Consider the following 19,283-nt stretch of genomic DNA (forward strand, 5'->3'; position numbering starts at 1 on the left):
CTAGGGCTGCTTCCAGCTGAGCCCCTCTTTGAGTGTGGGACTGTCCCTGGGGTTGGGGGTGCACAGGGGTTGTCCAGGCTCTGGTTGGCTGCTCCCAAGCTCGAGGCTCAAAAGCTTTGAGCTCCCTCTGGAGGCCCTTCCTGCCCCCAAATCCAGGGGTTGGGGGGGACCTGAGCTGAGCCCCAAGTGATGCAGCCACTCAGAGGTGATAGGGGCACTGGCACTGGGGGCTGATTTGGGGACCCTGAGCCAAATGCCAGGGATGCGGGCCTGGGGACCTCCATCCCCCACAGCCAAAAATGCAAGCGGGGCTGGAAATGAGCAGAGAGCCAAATCATCACTGCCTGCCAAGGCCAACAACGCCAGCGTTCAAAATAGCCCCATGTCCCGCGTGGCTCCGGAGCAGAGGGTGCCAGCAGGAACCACCCACGCAGGACAGGCGGCTCTGATGGAAAGGTCGCCCATCCCGGATCCCACAGCTGGGCTGGGCATGGGCCCAAACGCTGATGACACCGGGCTGGAAGGAACTGGAGGCATATCCCATCTGTGTCCTCATCGTGGCCCTGGCACGGCGCATGGGATGTGCATGGAAAGGCACAGCCCTGATGTTGCCCTTGTCCCATACAGGTGGGAAACGGCTGCTCTGGGGGCTGAGGGTTTGAGCAGGGAACCTCTGCCTCAGTTTCCCCTCTGTTCCTGAGCGCATTCCCAAAATAAAAGGGGAGCTGCAGAGTGAATTTTTCCAAATTCATGGGTGTGCTGAATGGGGTTTGGGGGGGGTTGCTCAGTGCTACCACCCCCCCTCGTTCCCCCCCCCGAGGGATTGTGTTGCCAAGGGCAATTCCCAGCCATTCCCAGGGGAAGAGGAGCTTCTGCTTCCCAGGATATTTATAAAGCACGGGAAAGTTGGGCCGGCCCCGAGTTCCGGCGGTCCTTTCTCAGCCTCACGGGGACGCGTTTCGGCCGTTCACTCCCAATTTACGCAGCAGCTGAAGTCAAACGCACCTCCCCGGGGCCGACGTCCCCTTCCTCGACGCGGAGCAGCGGGGCGGCTCACGGCCGGTAGGGATTTCCAGGAGCTGCGTGGGAAAGGGGCGAGCGGGGGGGGACCTGTGGGGTACTGGTGGAGTACGGCCAGCCCCCACCTGTCCATCTGTCCCCGCGTCCGTCCCCGGAGCCCCCACCCCGTTCCTGCCCCTTTCCTCCACCCTCCCGTCCCTGGGTGGGACGCGGGCGGAGCCGCTCCGCGTTGCCCGGGGCGGGGGGGTCCGGTCGTGGTGGGGAGGTCCGGGGACAGGACGGGCAGGACCGCCCCGTCTGGGCAGCGCTGCGCGGAGGAAAGCGGCGCTCCCGGGGTTCAGCGCTCGATCCCGGGTCGAAGCGGAGGTGCGCGCGGCTTCTCCGGCGCTGCCCAGCGCCCTCTGGTTCTCGGTGCCGGTCCCGCCATGCCCTCCTACCCGCAGCGGACCCTGACGGTGCTCCTGCTCTTCGGCACGCTGTCCGCCGTCATGGCCCTGCTCGCTTCCAGCCTCATCTTCCAGCTGCCGGCGGGTCGGACCGCTCTCGGAAGCGGTCCCGGTGCCGTTCGAGGAGCGCTGCCGGAATCCGCGGCCGCCGTTTTGCTGCCGGTGTCGGCCGTGCTGGCCGCGCTCTGCCTCGTGCTCAACGTGAGCTGCCTCCTCCTCTGCCTCCTCCACGGCTACTTCAGCACGGAGCTGTGCCGGGGGCAGCCCGGGCCCGAACGGTGAGAGTGGGGGGCACCGCGGTGGGGCGGGGGGAGCACCGGGGACTGGAAGGTGTGGGGGGCACCGGGGTGCTCTGGACCCCCAGGGATGCAGAGGGAGCTCGGAGGGGTCCTCGCCATTCCTCTTTCCCCCCGCGATATTGGCCCCTCCCTGGGGAGGGCGAGCAGAGGGGACTGCAAGGGTTGGACCGCTCTGGGTTTGGGTGAACGCTGGGCAGTGATAGCCCAAATTCCTCCCTGCTGTGCCCTCCCATGAAGTGGGGTTACCTCTGGCTGATCCACCCCGGGGCTGTAAATTTGCCTCCTTCATTAGCTGCACGTAGTGACTGCACTGATGAGCTCACAGCTGCTGCACCCTATGGAGTTACCCAAGAGCATCCCTGGGTGATCCCAGCCCTCGTGCTGTGTCTGCACCTGGAGCCACCCATGTTTGTCCCTTGCCACAGTGGTGACCGCCAGGTGACCACAGACCCACGTTTGGTGACCAGCAGACGTGTGCTGACTTAATCATTGCAGCACGTTTACACTTGCAGAACTGTTTCCAATGCAATTAGTTCCAATCTGCTTCCTCAACCATGACCTGGCTTTGGTTGGTGGCTCCTGGGTGAACCAAAAATAAAAGCAGCGTGCAAATGATGGCAGTGAAATGCAGCTCACTGGAAGTCGGTCCCTTCATGTGGCTCCCATGGTGGTTCCTGCAGGGCCGTTTTGGGACCGTTGTGAGCAAGGCACAACTCAGCTTAGAGGAAGCAACAGGATCTGGCAAAACTTTGAGTGTCTCACATTTCGTGCAGCAGCTCCAGCAAGTCTCACCTGGTGGCTTCCAAGTGATGCTGCAGCTCCACGTGCTCATTAGTGAAGATTCCCAGAGTAAACCTTGCTTACAGTGGAAAATCCACCCATTGGCTGTGAATTTGTTTGAGATTTTGTATTCATTTGGGCTGGAAAATGCTCATTTTCCAGGTTGTGCAATTCTTCTGTGGAAGCCTCGGGTTTGAGGCAGGCTGAGCACTGAGCAGCAGCAATGGAGGTCACACAGACACAGTGTGAGGGCGGCAAGCTGCTCCACGGCTGGGTTGGAGCAACCCTCCCCAAAGCTGTTTCCAAACAATTTGACTTTAAATGATGCTTCCGTGCTCTTCTCCTGTGTCCCCATGCAGTGAGAGGCTGCTTTTGGCTTTGCTGCTGGCAGTGCAAGGCTTTGGCAGGAGGGAGCTTGCAAGGAGCAGGTCGGGAGTCCCAGCTCCGCATCCCTCTGCCTGGGATGGGTCAGGCAGCGCCTCGTTTTCCCAGCTGTGAGCTGAGGGTTACGCTGTGTTTTGGGAGGAAGAGAGGCAGCCTGGGGCAGGAGGTGCTGGGATGCAGCCCCTCTCCCTGTGATGCCGTTTGCTGCCATCTCTCCGTGGCCCCACCGGGCGCTGGTTTCATTAGGGGACCAGCTCACGTCCCAGGGACCTTTCCCACGTTGGGGCTGTCACACTGAATTACCGCTCTGCTTCTCAGCGCTGCGCTCAATAGTCCGAGCCAGCTCCAAACAAAGTCCTTCTCCTCCCCGCTAATCCCTCCCGACTCAGGTAATTAAGAAAACAAAGCGGCTGCTCTTCCTCGCCGGGCAGCGGGTTCAGGCTCCATTAACGGCTCCTGGCTGCAGCAGGCTCAGGAGGAGGGCATCGTGCTGGGGGACTCGGGGAGGAAATGGGGACAGGGCGCAGCGTCCCTTGGCTGCTGCATTTGTCCCATGGGGTGGAGGGAGCCGGCTGCCGCGGAAGAGGGCTGGTCCTGCCGGGACAGTCGTGTCATGCTGAGCTGCTGGTCCCGTGTCCTTCCAATGGGCCCCAGGGCTTCTGGAGGTGCTGCAGAATCTGTGATGCTCTGCGCGCCCATGGAAAGGAGGGCCCTGCAGGAAACGAGCTGTTCTTCTCCTGTGGTTTAGGAACGATTCAAACAACGGCCCCCCCTCCAGACAAAGGGCTCGCAATCTGAGCTGAGCAAAGAAATCCACTCCCGAGGCTGCAAAGACAACCTGGCCTTGCTAAATTTAGTGCACCAGCACTTTGCTTTTCACTCTTTCTTTAAGGGGGAGATGGGCATGAGGCCTCACTTTTGTTCCTTGCTTGCTCTACAAGGTTTGCTGAACAGGACAAATCACCTGCAGAGAGCCCTGAGCCGCCTGAATCTCTCCTGTCTGCCCTACCTGCTTTCCAAAGCACAGCTGGAATCAGGCATCTCCAAATCCTGTTCCAGAGCGGGAACAGATCATGCAGAGCTGTGCAGCACAGGGGAAAGACTCAGCCCTGAACTTCTCCACGCAAAAGCAGCGTTTCAGTTCCTCAGCAGGGGCCAGGAGACAACGCAGCCCCATCTCAGCAAAGTGTTTCTGTCCCATTTTGCAGGGCAGATTGGTTCCTCCTGGACAGCCGGACAGTTCGCCACGCGGCCATCGGCTTGTTCTGCTGCGGGGTCTCAGTCTATCTGACAGGTAAGTGCTCACTGCCCACAAACACAGCCTGCTGCGGGGGGAAAGCAGGGACTGTGCCCAGCCCAGGCCTCTCTCTAGATGCTGATTGCTTGTGAGCTGCTGCATTTCCACCAAAGCATCAGGTTTGCTTTGCGAATAGCATCAGCCGCAGCATGAACTTTCTTCTCTTGGTGAGCAGCCCCCACGGGGCAGCTCTGGCCTGAACTTCGCAGGTCAGATGCATCGCTTGAATCCATCTGGTTCCTCACGGTGTGCTGCACTCCCCCTTCCAGCTCTTGCCATCTACATGCTGCTGCTGTTTGAACTCGAGGCTGGCATCGCCAGCGCCTGCATCCTCTCCTCTGGCATCATCGTGCTGTTGGTGACGGTGACGCACGCCCTGGTCCGCGCCTCCCAGCTGTCACACAGCCACTCCGAGATCTCTCACACTCTGTATGAGAACGACTCTGCCCAGCACAGCGAAACTCCCGGCAGCAATCTGAACAACAAGAGCATCCCTGTGCCCCGGCCCCGGCCTGAGATCCATCGGGAATTCTCCTTCCCTCCGTTCCTGGAGCGCAAATCTCAGCTGGGCTCTCCGGCCAGCAGCAATCTCACCTCCTCGGGCAGCCCTGGGGCACGCTCTGAGAAGGAGAGCTACCACCTGCCCCGCACACACAGGACGCTGTCAGCAGAGTCAGCCTTGCTGCAGGCACAGGGCAAACCCTGGAACGGCGTCACCCAGGAGATGAGGAATGTGCTGGCACGCAAACCTGGAGCCTCGGGCAAGGACTCGACCCTGGTGTGAGTGGAATGTCCATCTCATCACAGCAGAACTGCAGGAGCCATAGCCAAGATCTGCATCTCTGTTTAGAGCTTAATATAGGTCACGTCACAGCCCAAGTGTCAACGATCCCTCATGAGGTCGGGATGGCTGATTTTCCACCCTCTGCCCTCCTGCTCTGAGGATGCTGCATGGGCCTGTGCAGCCACAGCCACAGGTTTTCTTTGCTGAGAAGCCCCTCCTGCAGTGCTGCTGGCACTTGTCTCCCTGCAAACAAGACAGCAGGGGCAGGGAAAGGCTCGAGCAGGACTGTCCCATCTCTGCAGGGCACTGAGCAGCAGCGAAGGAAGTGGCAACACATGTGAGGGGCGAGAGGACTTTGTCCAGGAGCACACCTACCCTCCTTCCCCAGCAATCCCAGCTAGTTTCTCTGGCTGGCCATGCCCCTCTCCCCTTCCATTGCCTCCTCTATTCCCTCAGTCACCAGCTCCTCAACCCTCTGGGCAGGACATGGGAGCTGCCCATCCTGTGTTCAGTGGGAAAACCTTGCTGGGGATCACCTGGATGTCACCTAAGGACGGTGCCAATTGTCAGTGCTGAGACCTGTGGCGCAGGAAGGGCTATGCTGGTGGTTCTCTGCTGTCTGCAGGGCAGAATGCACAAGTGCAACTGCTGCTCCTGTTAAAAATGAGTGGGTTCAGCTCACAGTTACTAAAGCTACGTGCTTGGATCCTCCCCACATCCTCATCATCCAGCAATCTGTAAAGCATTTCAGGGAGTGAAGGAAGGCTGCTGACCCAGATCCCCCCTCACCTTCCATGTTATCCTCACAGACACCTGTGACTCTGAGCACAATACACAGCACTTTTTTGGAAGTTTAGCACTGCTTTGATCCCTGTATCCTTGGTAAATTCTTCAGCAGAACAGAACTGTTGGTTCCAAGAGAGATTAACACTGCATGACACAGAATGAAGAAAGTCCTTTTCTTTTTCCTTCCCAAAGAACAGGAGAGTTTCTTTCTCACTTGAAAAGGCTCCAACTCTGCATGTCTTTGTTTTGCTCCGTGCCCTTTGAAATACACAGAACCAGCAGGCTGCAAGACCCCCCAGCCTGAGCAAGCAAGAGGGGAAGGTCTGAGACAGAACAAACTTGTTTTTCCCTTTTATTATTGTTCTCACTAAGACCAAACTCAGCGACTCTTTGGCACACACACGAAAAGCTCTCCTTGCAGAACACCCCCTGAACAAGGCTGAAGTGTGCCTCCATTCAGTCTGGACACAGCCATCTACAAAATACTGAAAGAAGACCTAGTTTTTTTCTGAGATATTTCTGTGGCCAACGGTTAGAGAGGAAAAATGCCTCCTAGCAGTCCGCCATCAAAAAGAACTGGAAAGGACAAATGCAGAACCACCCCATTTCCATTCCCACTGTGGAAAGGGATACGACTGCTCCCCAAAGCATCCCCCAAAGGCAGCTCTGACCCCAGTGGCAGGGTTTTTACTGCTCAGGTGCAGCACCTTGTTACTGGGAACAGACAGGCAGGCACAGGCCTCTGTGCAGCTTCACAGACTGAGCAGGTTTCTTATTCCTCCATATGGTCAGAAAACACGGAGCTGGGCTGGAGAAGAAGGCAGAGCACAGCCAGTCTTGTTTGCAATCAGGAACTGCCTGGAGGATTCTTGGCTTGTGGGGCAACAGCGCTGTAAAAAGAAACAGACAGTCACATCCAGCAGCAGGACATCAGCAGCCACAAGAACATGAAGAACCAGGGGTTCCCTCCTGTAAAAGTTCACTGCTTGCAGCAGAGGAGCTGCTTAGACAAGAACACCTTTCAGTGCTCCACGCAGACGACGCAGCAGCACACACCAGCCACCGTGGGTGTTAAGAGAACGGTCCTTAAAGCCACAGCACCACAAAAAAAAATAAAAGCAACCCAGCAAAATGCACTGTAAGTGCTGGACAGCATGACCCTGCTGCACGGGCAACTGGGAGAATACAGAACCCGTACCAGAGATGTGTAAAGCAGAGTCATTCTGCAGACAGAGGCACTTTGTTTGCTGTGGTGGTTTTATCAGGGATGGACATTTAAAACTGTTTGTGGTGAGCATGGGTGCCTGGGAGTTTTCTCACTCCTAACCAGTCAGACTCCAATACCAACACAGTTCTCAGGAGACAAATAAACTGGACTCAGATGATCTGCTGGAAGGTGTTTTAGTAGCTGTAATTCAACTGCAAAACACAAGAACACAACCTTTGTGCTGTATCTGCCAGCACCACTAATCTCTATGGGACTTCCCTCAGGGAAAGAGCCACATGCATGACAGAGCAGCACCAAGGGCAGCCTCTGACCTGTTCCATCTCAGTAGCATCACTGCAAGTGCCTTTAACACAAAGCTTTAGTGTATTACAGAACCAAACATCCCTATTTAAAGAAGGCAATAAATTATTTTCCACTTATCTCTTTCTGTGAATAAGATTATTTGCTTCTCCTGGTAAACAAAGATCACTGGAAGGCAAGCAGCACGCTGTTTTAAATAATAGTCTGGCATGACATTACTGAAATAACTGCTGGGCATGTTTGTTCTGGGCTGCATTACATCACCAAAGCCTCTGTCAGGCAAAAGGGTCACTGATGAATAAGCAGGGCAGTGTCACAGTGCCTTGCTACCTGCGGCCCTGAGCGGCGTTCAGCTGATCCTTCATGGCAATGGCATGCTTGAGCAGACTGTCAATGCTCCTGAAGTACACGCTGCTGTCAGTCATGCTCTTGATGGCACTGAAAGAGAGAGGAGGACTGGTGAGCATATCCTCAGACTAACAGTGCTTCACATCTTCAGATACCTGCTGGTTAGTGAGTGGATCCACTGCAGGAGACGGGCAGGACTGCGCTGCAGGCTCAGGTGGGGAAGAGCTGGTGTGCTCAGCCAAGGGAAAGCCTCGAGGCTCTGGGAGCTCTGCCCTGCACCCTCACACCCCCACCTGACTGCTTTCTCCCTGGCTCACACAGGAAGCCATCAGGGAAGCACAAGGGACCTCTGCTCTGCTTCTACTACAAAGCCTGTGCTGGAGAATGCAGCCCTGTGACTGGGTGAGTCTGCAGTACCTGCAGGCATACTCCACGGTGTAGATGGCTCCTTGGCTCTGCTCCTCCCAGCTCTGCATGTCAGACTGAAAGAAACAAGAGGGCAGTGTGAGGTGTGCACTCAGCGACGCAGCTCACAGCGATGCACTCTGCCAGCTCTGCACAAATGAGGGCTCTGGTTGCTTTTCACTACGAGCTGCGTTTGGATTCTGCCTACTGTTTGACAGCCTGTGATGCTTGGCTCCGGGTGCCAAGCACTCGAATTGGAAAGAAACATTTATCTGGAAGGGCTACGGGTTGGAGCCAACACTTGGGATGCACTGGCAAAATCCTCCTTGTTTTCAGATGTACCCATGAGCCAGCTGGGAGCTGCAATGAGGCTGGCTGCAAGCAGCCAGCAATGCCACAGAGTGCCAGAATGCCCAGATCCCCTGGTGTGCCTGGCCCAACGCACCTCTTGCTGAGTCCAGTGCTCAGCTCCTCGTGCAAAACCAGGTAAAACAGCACTGAAAGCTCTCATTCCATTCTGTTTGCTATTTGTAACCATTATCACAGCCAGAAGCCTCCTCTAGCCTGCTCTGAAGCTCTGACCCCAAGGAGCAGTCAGCACTGTGCCCTTCCTTTCATGAGCTCGGAAGGAGCCCTGTAAACTTCACACCAACTCAACTACATGCAGGCAGTTCTGGCATGGGATGCAATTTTCCTCGCCAAGGAGAGGGAAAACCAAATGCATGTAGCAATCACAATGAAAGCATAGCTGAATTCAGAGGCCTTGCTCCATAGATAACCATTTCAAAAGTGCTCAAGTAGTTTGGGCACTTTTTAAAATATGTTCTCATGGGAGCTCATTCTCAAGTCTATTCTGCTGGGTCTAGTTACAAGCCAAAGAAAACGCAAGGGCCTCTTTTTGTGACTGAAGGAGGTCGGCCGGGAGCTTGGAGTGCATCCAAAATCACTTCTGTCTGTTCAAAGCCTGTCCTACATCGGACGCTTGACCACATGGCTACAAAAGAAACAAGCCTCTACATGCAACACTACAGGCAGCTCCCTGCAGGGTCCTCCCACCCGACTCACAACCCCACAAGCTGCCCTGCAGAGTTCACACTTATCCCAGAGCCCAATCACCTTTTACCTGACCATAACCCGCTGCTGAAAACAGGCTTTGAGAGCAGAGGCAGCTGAAACAGACAGCTACGTCCTGCAGCTCTGCAGCCTGTTCTGCCCAAGAGGTGCCAGATGATCTTTAGCAACCATTTAGAGCCCAGCATCGCGCTGGCTCAGTCACCACAGCAGCTCAGCACTCTCCCTGCCCTGCTGAAAGCTCTGTGCCACCAAGGGCAGGTGACCCCCCCCTACCAACCATTTCCTCCAGCAGCAGCACGGCCTCTGGACAGTTTCAAGGACTGCCTGTCAGCTCCCAAAGCCCAGTGCAGGATGAGGGCACGGCTGTAAAACTGGGAAGCCAGAGATGGTGGCTGCAAAGCTCCATTGAAAAGGTGGAAACAATACAGTCACTTGCCCGTGGCCCTGAGCACAAGCAGATTTTATTAATTCCCCAGCATCAGTGGCAGTGATGTCCATTCTCAGCATTCCCTCTACTTCCTAGGAATGCTGTGCCATTAATTAGCAACAAAAGCCTTTCTCTAAAGCTCTTCTTCAACTTTTCTTAACGTCCTTCCTTCAAATTCCCAAGAGGTGCCTTTGGATGCAGTTTAAGAACTAAAGCCAGCTATTAATATACTAAGGATATATTACTGTTGCTTAGCAGTAAATTAATGAGGAGATGTAAGTTCTCAAAAGATCAGGGGAAATCCAGAAAGGCAGCTTTGTGCAGAGCAGAGCTTAGCAGCACAGCTCCGACACGTGGAGGCAGTGAGGGCCCTGCATTGTGCTCCATCTTATCAGCAAGGGGCTGAATCTGCCTGGAGAGTCTGAGATGGTAAGGAAGGTATTAAGATTATTTTTAATCAAATCCAAGAAAGTTGCTTGTTGTAAAGACATGGAGGTGACCTTCTTGCTTACTTCCCCCTCCACCCCCCAGCTCATTTTTCCTAGGTTTAATCTCCTCAGGAATTGTAAAAGCTGCATTTCAGGAGAACTGTGCCAACCGTGGACAGAGCTGCTGCAAGGCTGAAAGCAAAGCTGGAAACCACCAATAAATCCTGTTTCCTTTATACATTACTTGCACCTTGGGACTAAATTACAAGAGAATGGATCCAAGCAGAACACTCCTTTTTCTTCTTTTCCATTCTGAGGAATTAAACCCACCTTAATTCAGTGCCTTTGCTCTGATTTAGATAAAACCTGACAGTGCTTTCACGGTGCGCAGCCCTGCTGACACTTTCCTGTTCCAGTATCTTGGAACAGAGCCGATGGGCTTCAGCACAGCAACCCAAAATATCCATCCCCACCCAATCAATGCTCCACACTGCTGGTGGCCCCATCAGGGCACTGAGCACACCTCTCTCCTGGGGGCTTGGCTGCCTGGTTTGCTGCAGACAGCAAAGAAAATGAGAGCGGGATGAAGGGCAAGAGAAAGAACCTGACCACAATTCCAGCATCAGCAGCCTGGCAGCGTGGTCAGGATGTCAGATACCTGCAGGGAGGAGAGCACACTCCCAAACATGGCACTGCAGGCTTGGAAGAATGAACGTGGGGGCTGAGAGGCTGGAGGAGGCACCACCAGCAGTTACATCTACTGTTGTTTAAGCTGCGAGAAAGAATCTGCTTTCCATCTTCCCCCAGCCCTTACCACGGCAATGCATTGCTAAACACAAAGGAATGCAGTTGAAAGCTGGAGGTGCACATGAGGTGGTCACAAAGAAATGGATAAAAACAGCATCTTTGAGGCAGTATCAGGAGGATGCTCCTAACATTATAGGGGGACGGCGAGATTGGGGTGGTGCTGGGGCAGCCCTAAAGCAGAGGACAACGAGCACTGCATTCAACCTTGACCTGACAGAGCACCACTACTGCAGGGAGCACACAGAGCTCCTCCTCCTGTAAGGGCCTGCACCCAGGGCAGGACAGATGCTGTGAGGCTGGACACGAAGGTATCAAAGGCATCTGATGGCTGCAGTCACATGGGGACACACTGTGTCCTCATATTTGCTGCTGGCATCCCCAGGACTGCAAAATCTTTCTTATGAGAAGCAAGTGGAAAATAGAAGCAATTTTGGCTAAAAAAAAGAATTCTCCAGGATGGCTGTAACCAGCTGAGACTGAGGAGAATGCCTAGCAAGAAAATGAAAGCAGCAAAGGTTTTCAGAGATCTTGTTCAGCACAAACCCCATGTCTAACAACCAGCACAGTGTCCAGCTTGTTCACTTGGCTGCTGCTTCCATTTGTGCTTCTGTGCTGCCCTTCACCCTCCTCCCTGTTATAAACCACTCGGTGATGGAAACTGATCTCTTCCCTCTGCATGACTTGTCATACAATTTGTTCAATTTCCTTTTGTTCCAGACACATTCCCTGAAACCAGGGCTATCTTGATTAAATGAAAGCAAGTGACAGCTCAGGAATAATTTTATAAACCTGTCTCCTGCATCCCAGTGATGCAATCGCATCAGCGTGTGCCATACATACATATACATCTCTATATACCTACCCTTGCACACAGACACGTATATAAAATGTTAATAAATAATTGAATAATAAAGTGTCACAATCCAGGTTAATTTGGAAACTAGGGCTGTAAAGCAAAGGTGAAAAATGAGGCCTGACAGTGCATTAGCATAGACATGAAGCAGTAATCTATTCATGAGACATCACTCCTAATGAATCATGACTGGCAGAAGAGGGAGAAGGACAACAAGGCTGGCATTAAAGTGTCTCTGCTCCGTGCTCTGGAGGAAAGTAGGAACACAGCTGTGAGATGCGATTCATTATCCTGCCTTTCCTTGTGTGGGCTCTTCTCACTTGTTTCTTCCCACTCCCCCTTCCCTCCTCTCACCCTCCTCCTTATTTTATGTAGGAAATAAAAATCTTGCAGTGTAGTCAGGGGTAATAAGATTTAACGTCTGCCTCCTCCTCCCCCCCTCCCTGCACAAGAGTCGTTTTTCTTTGTCTCCACACACACATCCAGCACTGGGAGATCAGGGATGTGTTCGGCCATGTAAGTTTTACCCCAGATCTGCAAGTGAACGTGAAGATCCCCCCTCAGCCCCCCCAGCATGGGCCAAACGGGGTCCCTTAGCACCTCCCACATGGTGCCTGTGCCCCGATGGCTGATTTCCTTCCCGAGGCGGTGAGATAGGAACAAGGTGGCAGCTTAGGAGAACAGCTCTGGTCTGACTGTCTCGGGGTTGGTGAGCTCAACTCACCTTGTGCTGAGCGAGCTCTGGAAGCGATCGCCGGACGTGCTCCTGGAGCCGGTACAGGGCCACGGAGGGCTCGTTGGCCAGCACATACATGCTCTCTGTGAATTTGTCTGTAACTGCAGAAAGGGAAACAACAGAGTCACAGGAGGTGGGGAGCAATGGGAGGAACGTGGGGCTGGAAGGGCTCCCTTGGGTGCCATCTCTCAAGGTGTCTCTGGAAGACGTGGGGTTCAGAGAGCCCACAGCACCTCCCACAGCACAGCAGCCTTCTGACAAAAGGCTCCAAGTTTCAACGTGCCACAGATCAGAGCAAAAGCCCAAATATTCTAGCTATTAACCATGAACTGTTAACCAGGACACGGTAGGAAAGCAGCATTACACAGGTGGTTCACTTTGCACTCTCCATGTCACTGCACATGCAATGAGCTCAGCACCAGGTGGAAGCATCACCTTGGGACGCTGCTGGCCCAACAGCTCCACACCAGCTGGGGTTGGCCTGGGGTTGGAACTGCTTGCACCTTTTCTGAGCAACCTGAGCTGGCCTAGAGATGGGAGGGAGCAGCAGAGGGCCGGTGAACCTCCCGCTTTGGGGTCCTTCTGCCTCTTCCCCCACACACCAGCTCCAAAAGATGTCCTAAAAGTAACTAAAAAGCAGCTTTTCCTGCTGCTTTTTCACAGGATTCACCTTGCCAATGGCCACTTCCGCAGGCTGAGGGCTGTGCGGGAGCTCTGAGCCCTCCTTCCTCCTGGATTGACGCTTACAGCTCCCAGCAATTAATAACGACGGAGAGGCAGAGCTCAGCGATTGCTTCCCGTTTCGTGCGGGGAACGAAGTGGGGAGCGCCTTCAGCACGGCCAGGGGGAACAACTCCGAGCAGCACCGATTCAGGGCTGCGTTCAGGATAAGCGATTTCCCCCCTCCCTGCCTCAGGGCTTTGGTTTCAGTCACAGCCGCTCCCAAACTGCGGCTCTTACAGTGGCACACACCGCAGCTCCCGAACACGTATGCGAATAAACACAGAACTGCGAGATACGATAAGGCCGATACCCACCGCGATATGTCGCGATACGCGTCCCCCAGCCCCGTCACGGCGCTCTGTCGCGGCCTGCCCAGTGGCGCATCGCACCCCCCTCCTCTCTCACGACCCACAGGACTCTATCGCGACATCTGCCGTCACCGCAAGGCCCTGTCGTGGGTGGCCCTATCGCGACAGAACAACAGAACGCCACCGGAGCCCCCCACAGCCGATCTGGCCCCACCACCCCCGCGTCCCCGATCCGCTCCGATCCGCTCCGACCTTTCTTCACCTTCAGCTGCATCTCGGGCTCCTCCATCCCGCTCCGCCACCTCTCCCACTTCCGGTTCCGGTGGCGCCCCTCTCCAGTTCCGCCCCGGCCGGGAACACCGCCCCCAGCACACGCGTTCCGCCCCTCTCCCCTGCCCCTACAATAGGGGTTCCCCCCCACACCCCTCTATTATCGGGGGCTGACCCCACCCTGCGGCCGGGCCTCGGGGCTGCCTCGGAGTGCGGTCCGATCAGGTAAAGCCCCGCGGTCGCCTCTCCCGTTGCTCCCCGCTCTGCAAGTGTAGGCCTCGGGTGCGTACAGGCCGCGCCTCCCCCTCCCCCCCCCGGTGCCAGGGCTGGGGACATCAGGAGCAGCTCCAAGGGCTGCGACCCCCATCGGCCGCTTATCCCCATCTCCACAGGGCTGCAGGGCCGGAGCCTCCCGTACCCCTGCCAGGGGGGCCCTACGGGGGGGTTTGTCCCCTCCCAGCCCCACCTCTGGAGTCGTGCAGTCTCGCTTCTGCTGGGCCTGGCAGCTTCCGCCCTCCCCCCCCCCCCCCCCCCGGTTTTCTTTTTTTTATTTTTTAATTTTTTCTGTCTGTTCTCAATGTGCTGCTGTGTGGCAGTTTCCCCATGGAAGGTGAAGAAGAGGCCGCCGTGAACGATGGGGACAACCGGGAGCTCCTGAAAGAAGAGCATGAGAATGGAGCTGAGGGAGCAGCAGCCACGGAGGAGCCAGCTGGGAGCAGGGATACTGGGGATGGCGGTGCTCCCCCGGGGCTCCTGCAGATGGACAGGGGCTCCAGTTTCGTGGAAGGTGACTGCTGGGGTGAGGGTGTGTCAGAGCTGAGACAGGGCACACACAGACCTGCTGGTGTTGGCTGGAGCCTGGAATCCTCATTAAAAACAGGGTGCTTTGTGGCACAGTGCCACAGTGCCAGTGTGAGGGGAGCTTGGCTTCAAAACTTGAACCAACCTTCCAGGGAATTTCATACAGGGAAAGAACCTGGCAAGATGAGCCATCCTACACCCCCCAGTGGGGTAGGGGTGCCTGTGTGTCACAGTTGGAACCCAGCCTGCTCTCCAGTAAGTGGCATCAAGGTCCCTAATGGCCACCATCCCTCTGCAGGTGGAACAAACACTCTCCCGAAGCCCTCAGCTGCCTCGATGGACAGGCAAAGGACTCCTGAGCTCTCGACCCTTGACAGTGAGTATCACAGAAACTGGTGCTTGCAGATCCTTGGGTGCAGCCCCAGTAAGAGACAGGAGTGGGAGAAATCATGTGCTGGCAAAAGAATCTTTCATCCCACAAAGACAGCTGGGGAAAAAAAATGTCTTTTACTGCTGTTGGTCCCTTTCATAATGTAGCAAGACTAAGTCCAAATCCAGGCCTTGCTGATGACTCATAGCAGCAGTGAGAGGTCGCTGTAGCTCCATGCAGTGGAACTGAAGATTGCAAACTCTTTCCATGTACTTTTCTCATTATACTACAAATTCCTTGTTGAAAATACGTCAGGCTTTCCAAGTGGAGCTCTTTCCTCTGTAGGAGATACGAGGATGAACTTGAGTGCATCCCCAGGCTTGTCCTCTGCAATATATTGTGTGCAATTATGCCATTAATGCAAGATCCCTGTCTCCTGCGGTGCCCAGATGGGCCATGCCCCTCCTTGGGCAGCTGTTCAGGCTGTTTTATCTTCTCTGCTCAGCTGTTGTTCCCTCACACTGGTCAAACATTGATCTCCAGGCTTTTCATCTGCAAGGCAATAATTCTTTTTTTTTTGCAGGGGCAGGAAGGAATAGCTTCAGATCAGTCACATGAGGTTTACATGAGCTTTTATGAGGCTTTGGGCCTCAAGTTAGTCTCGTTCCTCCCTGTGCACAGAGATGTGCCCTGACTCTTTCCTCTCTCTGGAACAGGTTTCCCCCTGAAGCACTCAAACACACTGACAAACAGGCAGCGAGGCAATGAGATCTCAGCCCTCCCAGCCACCCTGGACAGTAAGTAGAGCTGGGCAGCTTGAGCTGTGCACCTCAGACTTCAGATGCATGTGGGGTGTGGAGGGAGCAGTGGAACTGGCACCTCCCTCCATCTGCTGCTGCCATGCTGTATGAAGCATCCACCACTGTCCAGCAGGAGGGAGTTAATTACCCACTGGGGCATGGGAAGCTCAGATGGGGCTGTTCAGTTGGCACTTCCAGGGACTCCCCTGCAGATGGTGGATGCTGAGCTGAAAACATTTTTGAAGGCTGAATTCTCTCTGTCCCCCAGCGTTGTCCATCCACCAGCTAGCTGCCCAAGGTGAGCTCAGCCAGCTGAAGAAGCATCTTCAGAAAGGTATGCATCTTCCTTTGGGTTCACACCTCAGATCATGCAGAGTCCTGCTGGGTCATAGAGCATCTTTTGATAAACCCTTGGTTTTACAGCTCTTGCTGGGTTTACTTAGGGGATAGGAAGCAGGGAAGGTTTTAAGCATCCTATTTGTCTCATCTGCTTTTTATGCAGGTGAGAACTTGGTAAATAAACCTGATGAGAGAGGCTTCACACCACTGATCTGGGCTGCAGCCTTTGGAGAGATCGAAACAGTCCGTCACCTGCTGGAATGGGTAAGGCCACGCTTACATAGCACCTGATTATCAAGAGACTTCTCAGTTCCAAGCCCTGTGGCTGCCAAAAAATCTTGCACTGTCCCAATGTTGCCTCAGCCAGCCTTTCCCATGGCATCAAACAGGACACATTTTCAGGGGTAATGGGCCAGATAGTGCTGGATGCTTCCCATCGGGCTAAATCAGGAGCACAGAGAGCCTCATCTCACAGCTAGCAATAACTGTTTGTAATTAAATATCTGCTTATTGGTAATTTGAGATCAGACTTGTCACTCGGGCCCTGTAATCTGACAGAAAATGTGCTCACGGAGGCATCATTGCAGTTAATGAACTCACTGCTGCATTGTCCTCAAGAGCCAGGCATGCAGCCCAGGGCTGCGTGGGGGTGAGCAGGAACCAGATCCTCCTGTGCCTGGAGTCAGGGTGCTGCCCAAGGCTCAGCCCCACATCCACGTGTCTGCTTGTGCCACATAAGCACTGGCCAGATGTTGGTTCTGTTAGCAGCAAAACTGCAGTTCATTACCAGAGAAACAAACAGAACCCAAAATTAATGAGGTGGTACGCTGCTAAAGGACATACTGAAACCCATGACTAGCAGAGCTTGGAGCACAGGGTAGGTTTCTAGGTAAATTAGTAACAAAATAGAGGGTGTGTATTGTCCAGGTACCAGTGTTAATGATGTGAAAAGAGGCTGAGTAACAGGAACCATCAGGCTTAGTTTAATGACACTGGAGAAAGGCTTTTAATTCCTCAGCTGAGACACTTAAATACGCCTGGTAAAGACTTTGCTCACTGGAAACATGGGAGCAGCCTCTTCTCCACGAGGCCATTGGGATCTGGCACCACCACCAGCCACATCAGGCTGCCCAACACGGCTCTGCCAAGCTCCCCAGGAGCCTTCACACACTGGGACTGACATCTTTGCTGTCCCCAGGGTGCTGACCCACACATGCTGGCAAAGGAGAGGGAGAGTGCCCTGTCCCTGGCCAGCATGGGTGGCTACACCGACATCGTCATCATGCTGCTGGAGAGGAACGTGGACATCAACATCTACGACTGGGTGAGTGCTGCTGAGTGCAGACTGCTGTGGGAACCCCACCAGTGGTGACCAAGACCCAGACAAGGCTCGTGCAGCTCATTTTAAAACAAAACAGTGAGTTCACATTGTTCTGTGCTGTTAGCAGCCATGTGTTCCTCCTTGCTGCTTCCCAGGCTCGCAGCACTCATTTATTTGCTCGTGCAGTTGTTTTGAGAAATTAATCTGGATAATAGTTTTAAATTGTTTCCTCAGCTGCTCACACCGGTGATGTTATGAGCCTGTAGGAAATTGCACTCAGAAATGAAGGCTGCCTTTGAAATTATTTTACGGCATACAGAGAATAAAACCAGTGCAGGGCCGCTCTGCAGCAAAACACCCAGTTTGGAGCTGGGAGAGGGCAAACAAAAAGGGCCTGACTGCTCCAGGAGGAGCAGGAGCTGCATGAGCACAGCCCCACGCGAGGCCAGCAATGACACAGCCCCTTCCCTTTCCCTGCAGAATGGTGGTACTCCTCTGCTCTACGCCGTGCGTGGCAACCACGTCAAGTGTGTCGAGGCCCTTCTAGGTAACGGGGAAGATCTGTGCTTAAACTCCTTGGCCTTGAAAATCACTGCTTGTTGGTAACCACCTTGGGGACAGAGCGTGACATGCCTGGGGGGAGAGACTGAGCAGCCTGGGGGTGTCACAGGGCATTGCCCAGCCAGGATGGGCACTTTTTTGGGGTCTCTTCACCCTGTGCCACCTCTGGAAGGGACGCCGTGGGATCGCTGTGCCCTGATTTGCACTGCCTGCTTGCAGCTCGTGGTGCTGACCTGACGACAGAAGCAGATTCTGGCTACACCCCGATGGATCTGGCTGTGGCTCTGGGACACAAGAAAGGCAAGTGTCCCCTCCATGTTTGGCACAGAGCCTCATCTTTCCTCCCTGAAAAGCCTTCAGGGAATTCCCAGCTCCCAACCCTTTCCGGGGCTTTTTTTTTTTTTGACCTTCCAGCACAGCTTTTTGACTTTGCCATGCAGAGAAACTTAGCCAGAGAAATCAAAATGGGTCCTATTCCCTTATTCCCCCTCCAAACCAGTGCTGTGATGGCAGCAGGGCTGGGACAGAGGAGATCAGCGTTTCCACCTTCCTGCTAGAAATCAGAAACCAGATAGAGACTAGCTCCTGCCTGCAGATACTGCCTTCTAACAGCCCTGGCTTCTCTGGCTTTCATTTCTCCTCTTTCCCCCTTCATTAGTCCAACAGGTTATTGAAAGCCACATCCTCAAGCTATTTCAGAACAAGGGGCTGGAGTGACACAGCAGCTCATGCTGCACTGCGCTTCTGTGGGCCGACGCAGGGCTCTCCTCAGGGACCAACATGGTCTGACCCAGCGGTCCCAAAATGGGCAGCAGGAAGAAGCTTCTTGCAAGGAGCACAAGGAGGGAGTTGTGAACTGCAGCAGATTTCTGCCACTCCTGGAAGGTGGCACGGCCTCAATGCCTTGCACCTAGGGACACTCACTCCTCAGGACAGCTGCATTTCTGCCCTGTCCAGGCTCAGCTGCTTTGTGCGTGCATTCAGGTATTGCATTTTTGGAAATAAACTCTAAAGCAGCAACGTGGAGCCCTGTTTGCTGCCTCAATTGCATCCCCCTGGTCTGTCACAGCAGCCAGCCCTCAATCCCAGCACCAGCTGCCTAGGAACTGTGAAGGGAAACTGGGCCAATCAACTCTTGAAGGCTGGCACCCTCCTACTGCCCCTAAATTTGAGCTGTCTCTTTGAAGAGCGTGGCTCGCTCTTATGCCCATAAGCTTGCCAAGACCTCCCTGCATGCAGCACTATTACCAGCCAGAGAAATATCCAAGGGCTTAAGCAAAAAGCAGCAGGAAGCATCTCCCTGCCAGCCAGCAATACAGCAGGGCCTCAGCCAGCAGCTGAGCCAGAGCCCTGCAAGTCTGCAAACAGCTGCTCTATGTTCAGGGGTG

The 19,283-nt window shown here is 54.4% G+C and overlaps 3 protein-coding genes across 5 annotated transcripts; 2 read left to right on the forward strand and 1 right to left on the reverse strand.

The window, feature by feature from the left end:
- Positions 1–939: 939 nt before the first annotated feature.
- On the forward strand, positions 940–6,016 carry TMEM221 (transmembrane protein 221). The gene is made up of 3 exons (XM_048927702.1): positions 940–1,744; positions 4,138–4,223; positions 4,496–6,016. The coding sequence occupies exons 1-3, from the start codon at positions 1,446–1,448 to the stop codon at positions 5,008–5,010; spliced, it is 900 nt and encodes a 299-aa protein (XP_048783659.1). The 5' UTR covers positions 940–1,445; the 3' UTR covers positions 5,011–6,016.
- Positions 6,017–6,135: 119 nt separating this feature from the next.
- On the reverse strand, positions 6,136–13,785 carry BORCS8 (BLOC-1 related complex subunit 8). Of its 3 annotated transcripts, none has more exons than XM_048927706.1 (5): positions 13,696–13,785; positions 12,391–12,503; positions 8,090–8,154; positions 7,655–7,762; positions 6,136–6,686 (listed from the first exon to the last, which is right to left on the reverse strand). In XM_048927706.1, the coding sequence occupies exons 2-5, from the start codon at positions 12,478–12,480 to the stop codon at positions 6,644–6,646; spliced, it is 306 nt and encodes a 101-aa protein (XP_048783663.1). In that variant the 5' UTR covers positions 12,481–12,503; positions 13,696–13,785; the 3' UTR covers positions 6,136–6,643. The 3 variants fall into 3 exon arrangements, with proteins under 3 accessions (XP_048783663.1, XP_048783662.1, XP_048783664.1); XM_048927705.1 differs by having other exon boundaries at positions 13,686–13,777; XM_048927707.1 differs by lacking the exon at positions 13,696–13,785 and adding an exon at positions 13,440–13,597.
- A 33-nt stretch (positions 13,786–13,818) lies between these two features.
- Positions 13,819–18,913, forward strand: RFXANK (regulatory factor X associated ankyrin containing protein). Its single transcript, XM_048927703.1, has 10 exons — positions 13,819–13,928; positions 14,300–14,490; positions 14,803–14,880; positions 15,591–15,671; positions 15,943–16,008; positions 16,177–16,277; positions 17,212–17,337; positions 17,815–17,881; positions 18,115–18,195; positions 18,554–18,913. The coding sequence occupies exons 2-10, from the start codon at positions 14,307–14,309 to the stop codon at positions 18,610–18,612; spliced, it is 843 nt and encodes a 280-aa protein (XP_048783660.1). The 5' UTR covers positions 13,819–13,928; positions 14,300–14,306; the 3' UTR covers positions 18,613–18,913.
- The last annotated feature ends 370 nt before the right edge of the window (positions 18,914–19,283 follow it).

The sequence above is a fragment of the Lagopus muta genome, chromosome 26 (genome assembly GCF_023343835.1).
Source record: "Lagopus muta isolate bLagMut1 chromosome 26, bLagMut1 primary, whole genome shotgun sequence".
NCBI classification, from domain to species: Eukaryota; Metazoa; Chordata; class Aves; order Galliformes; family Phasianidae; genus Lagopus; species Lagopus muta.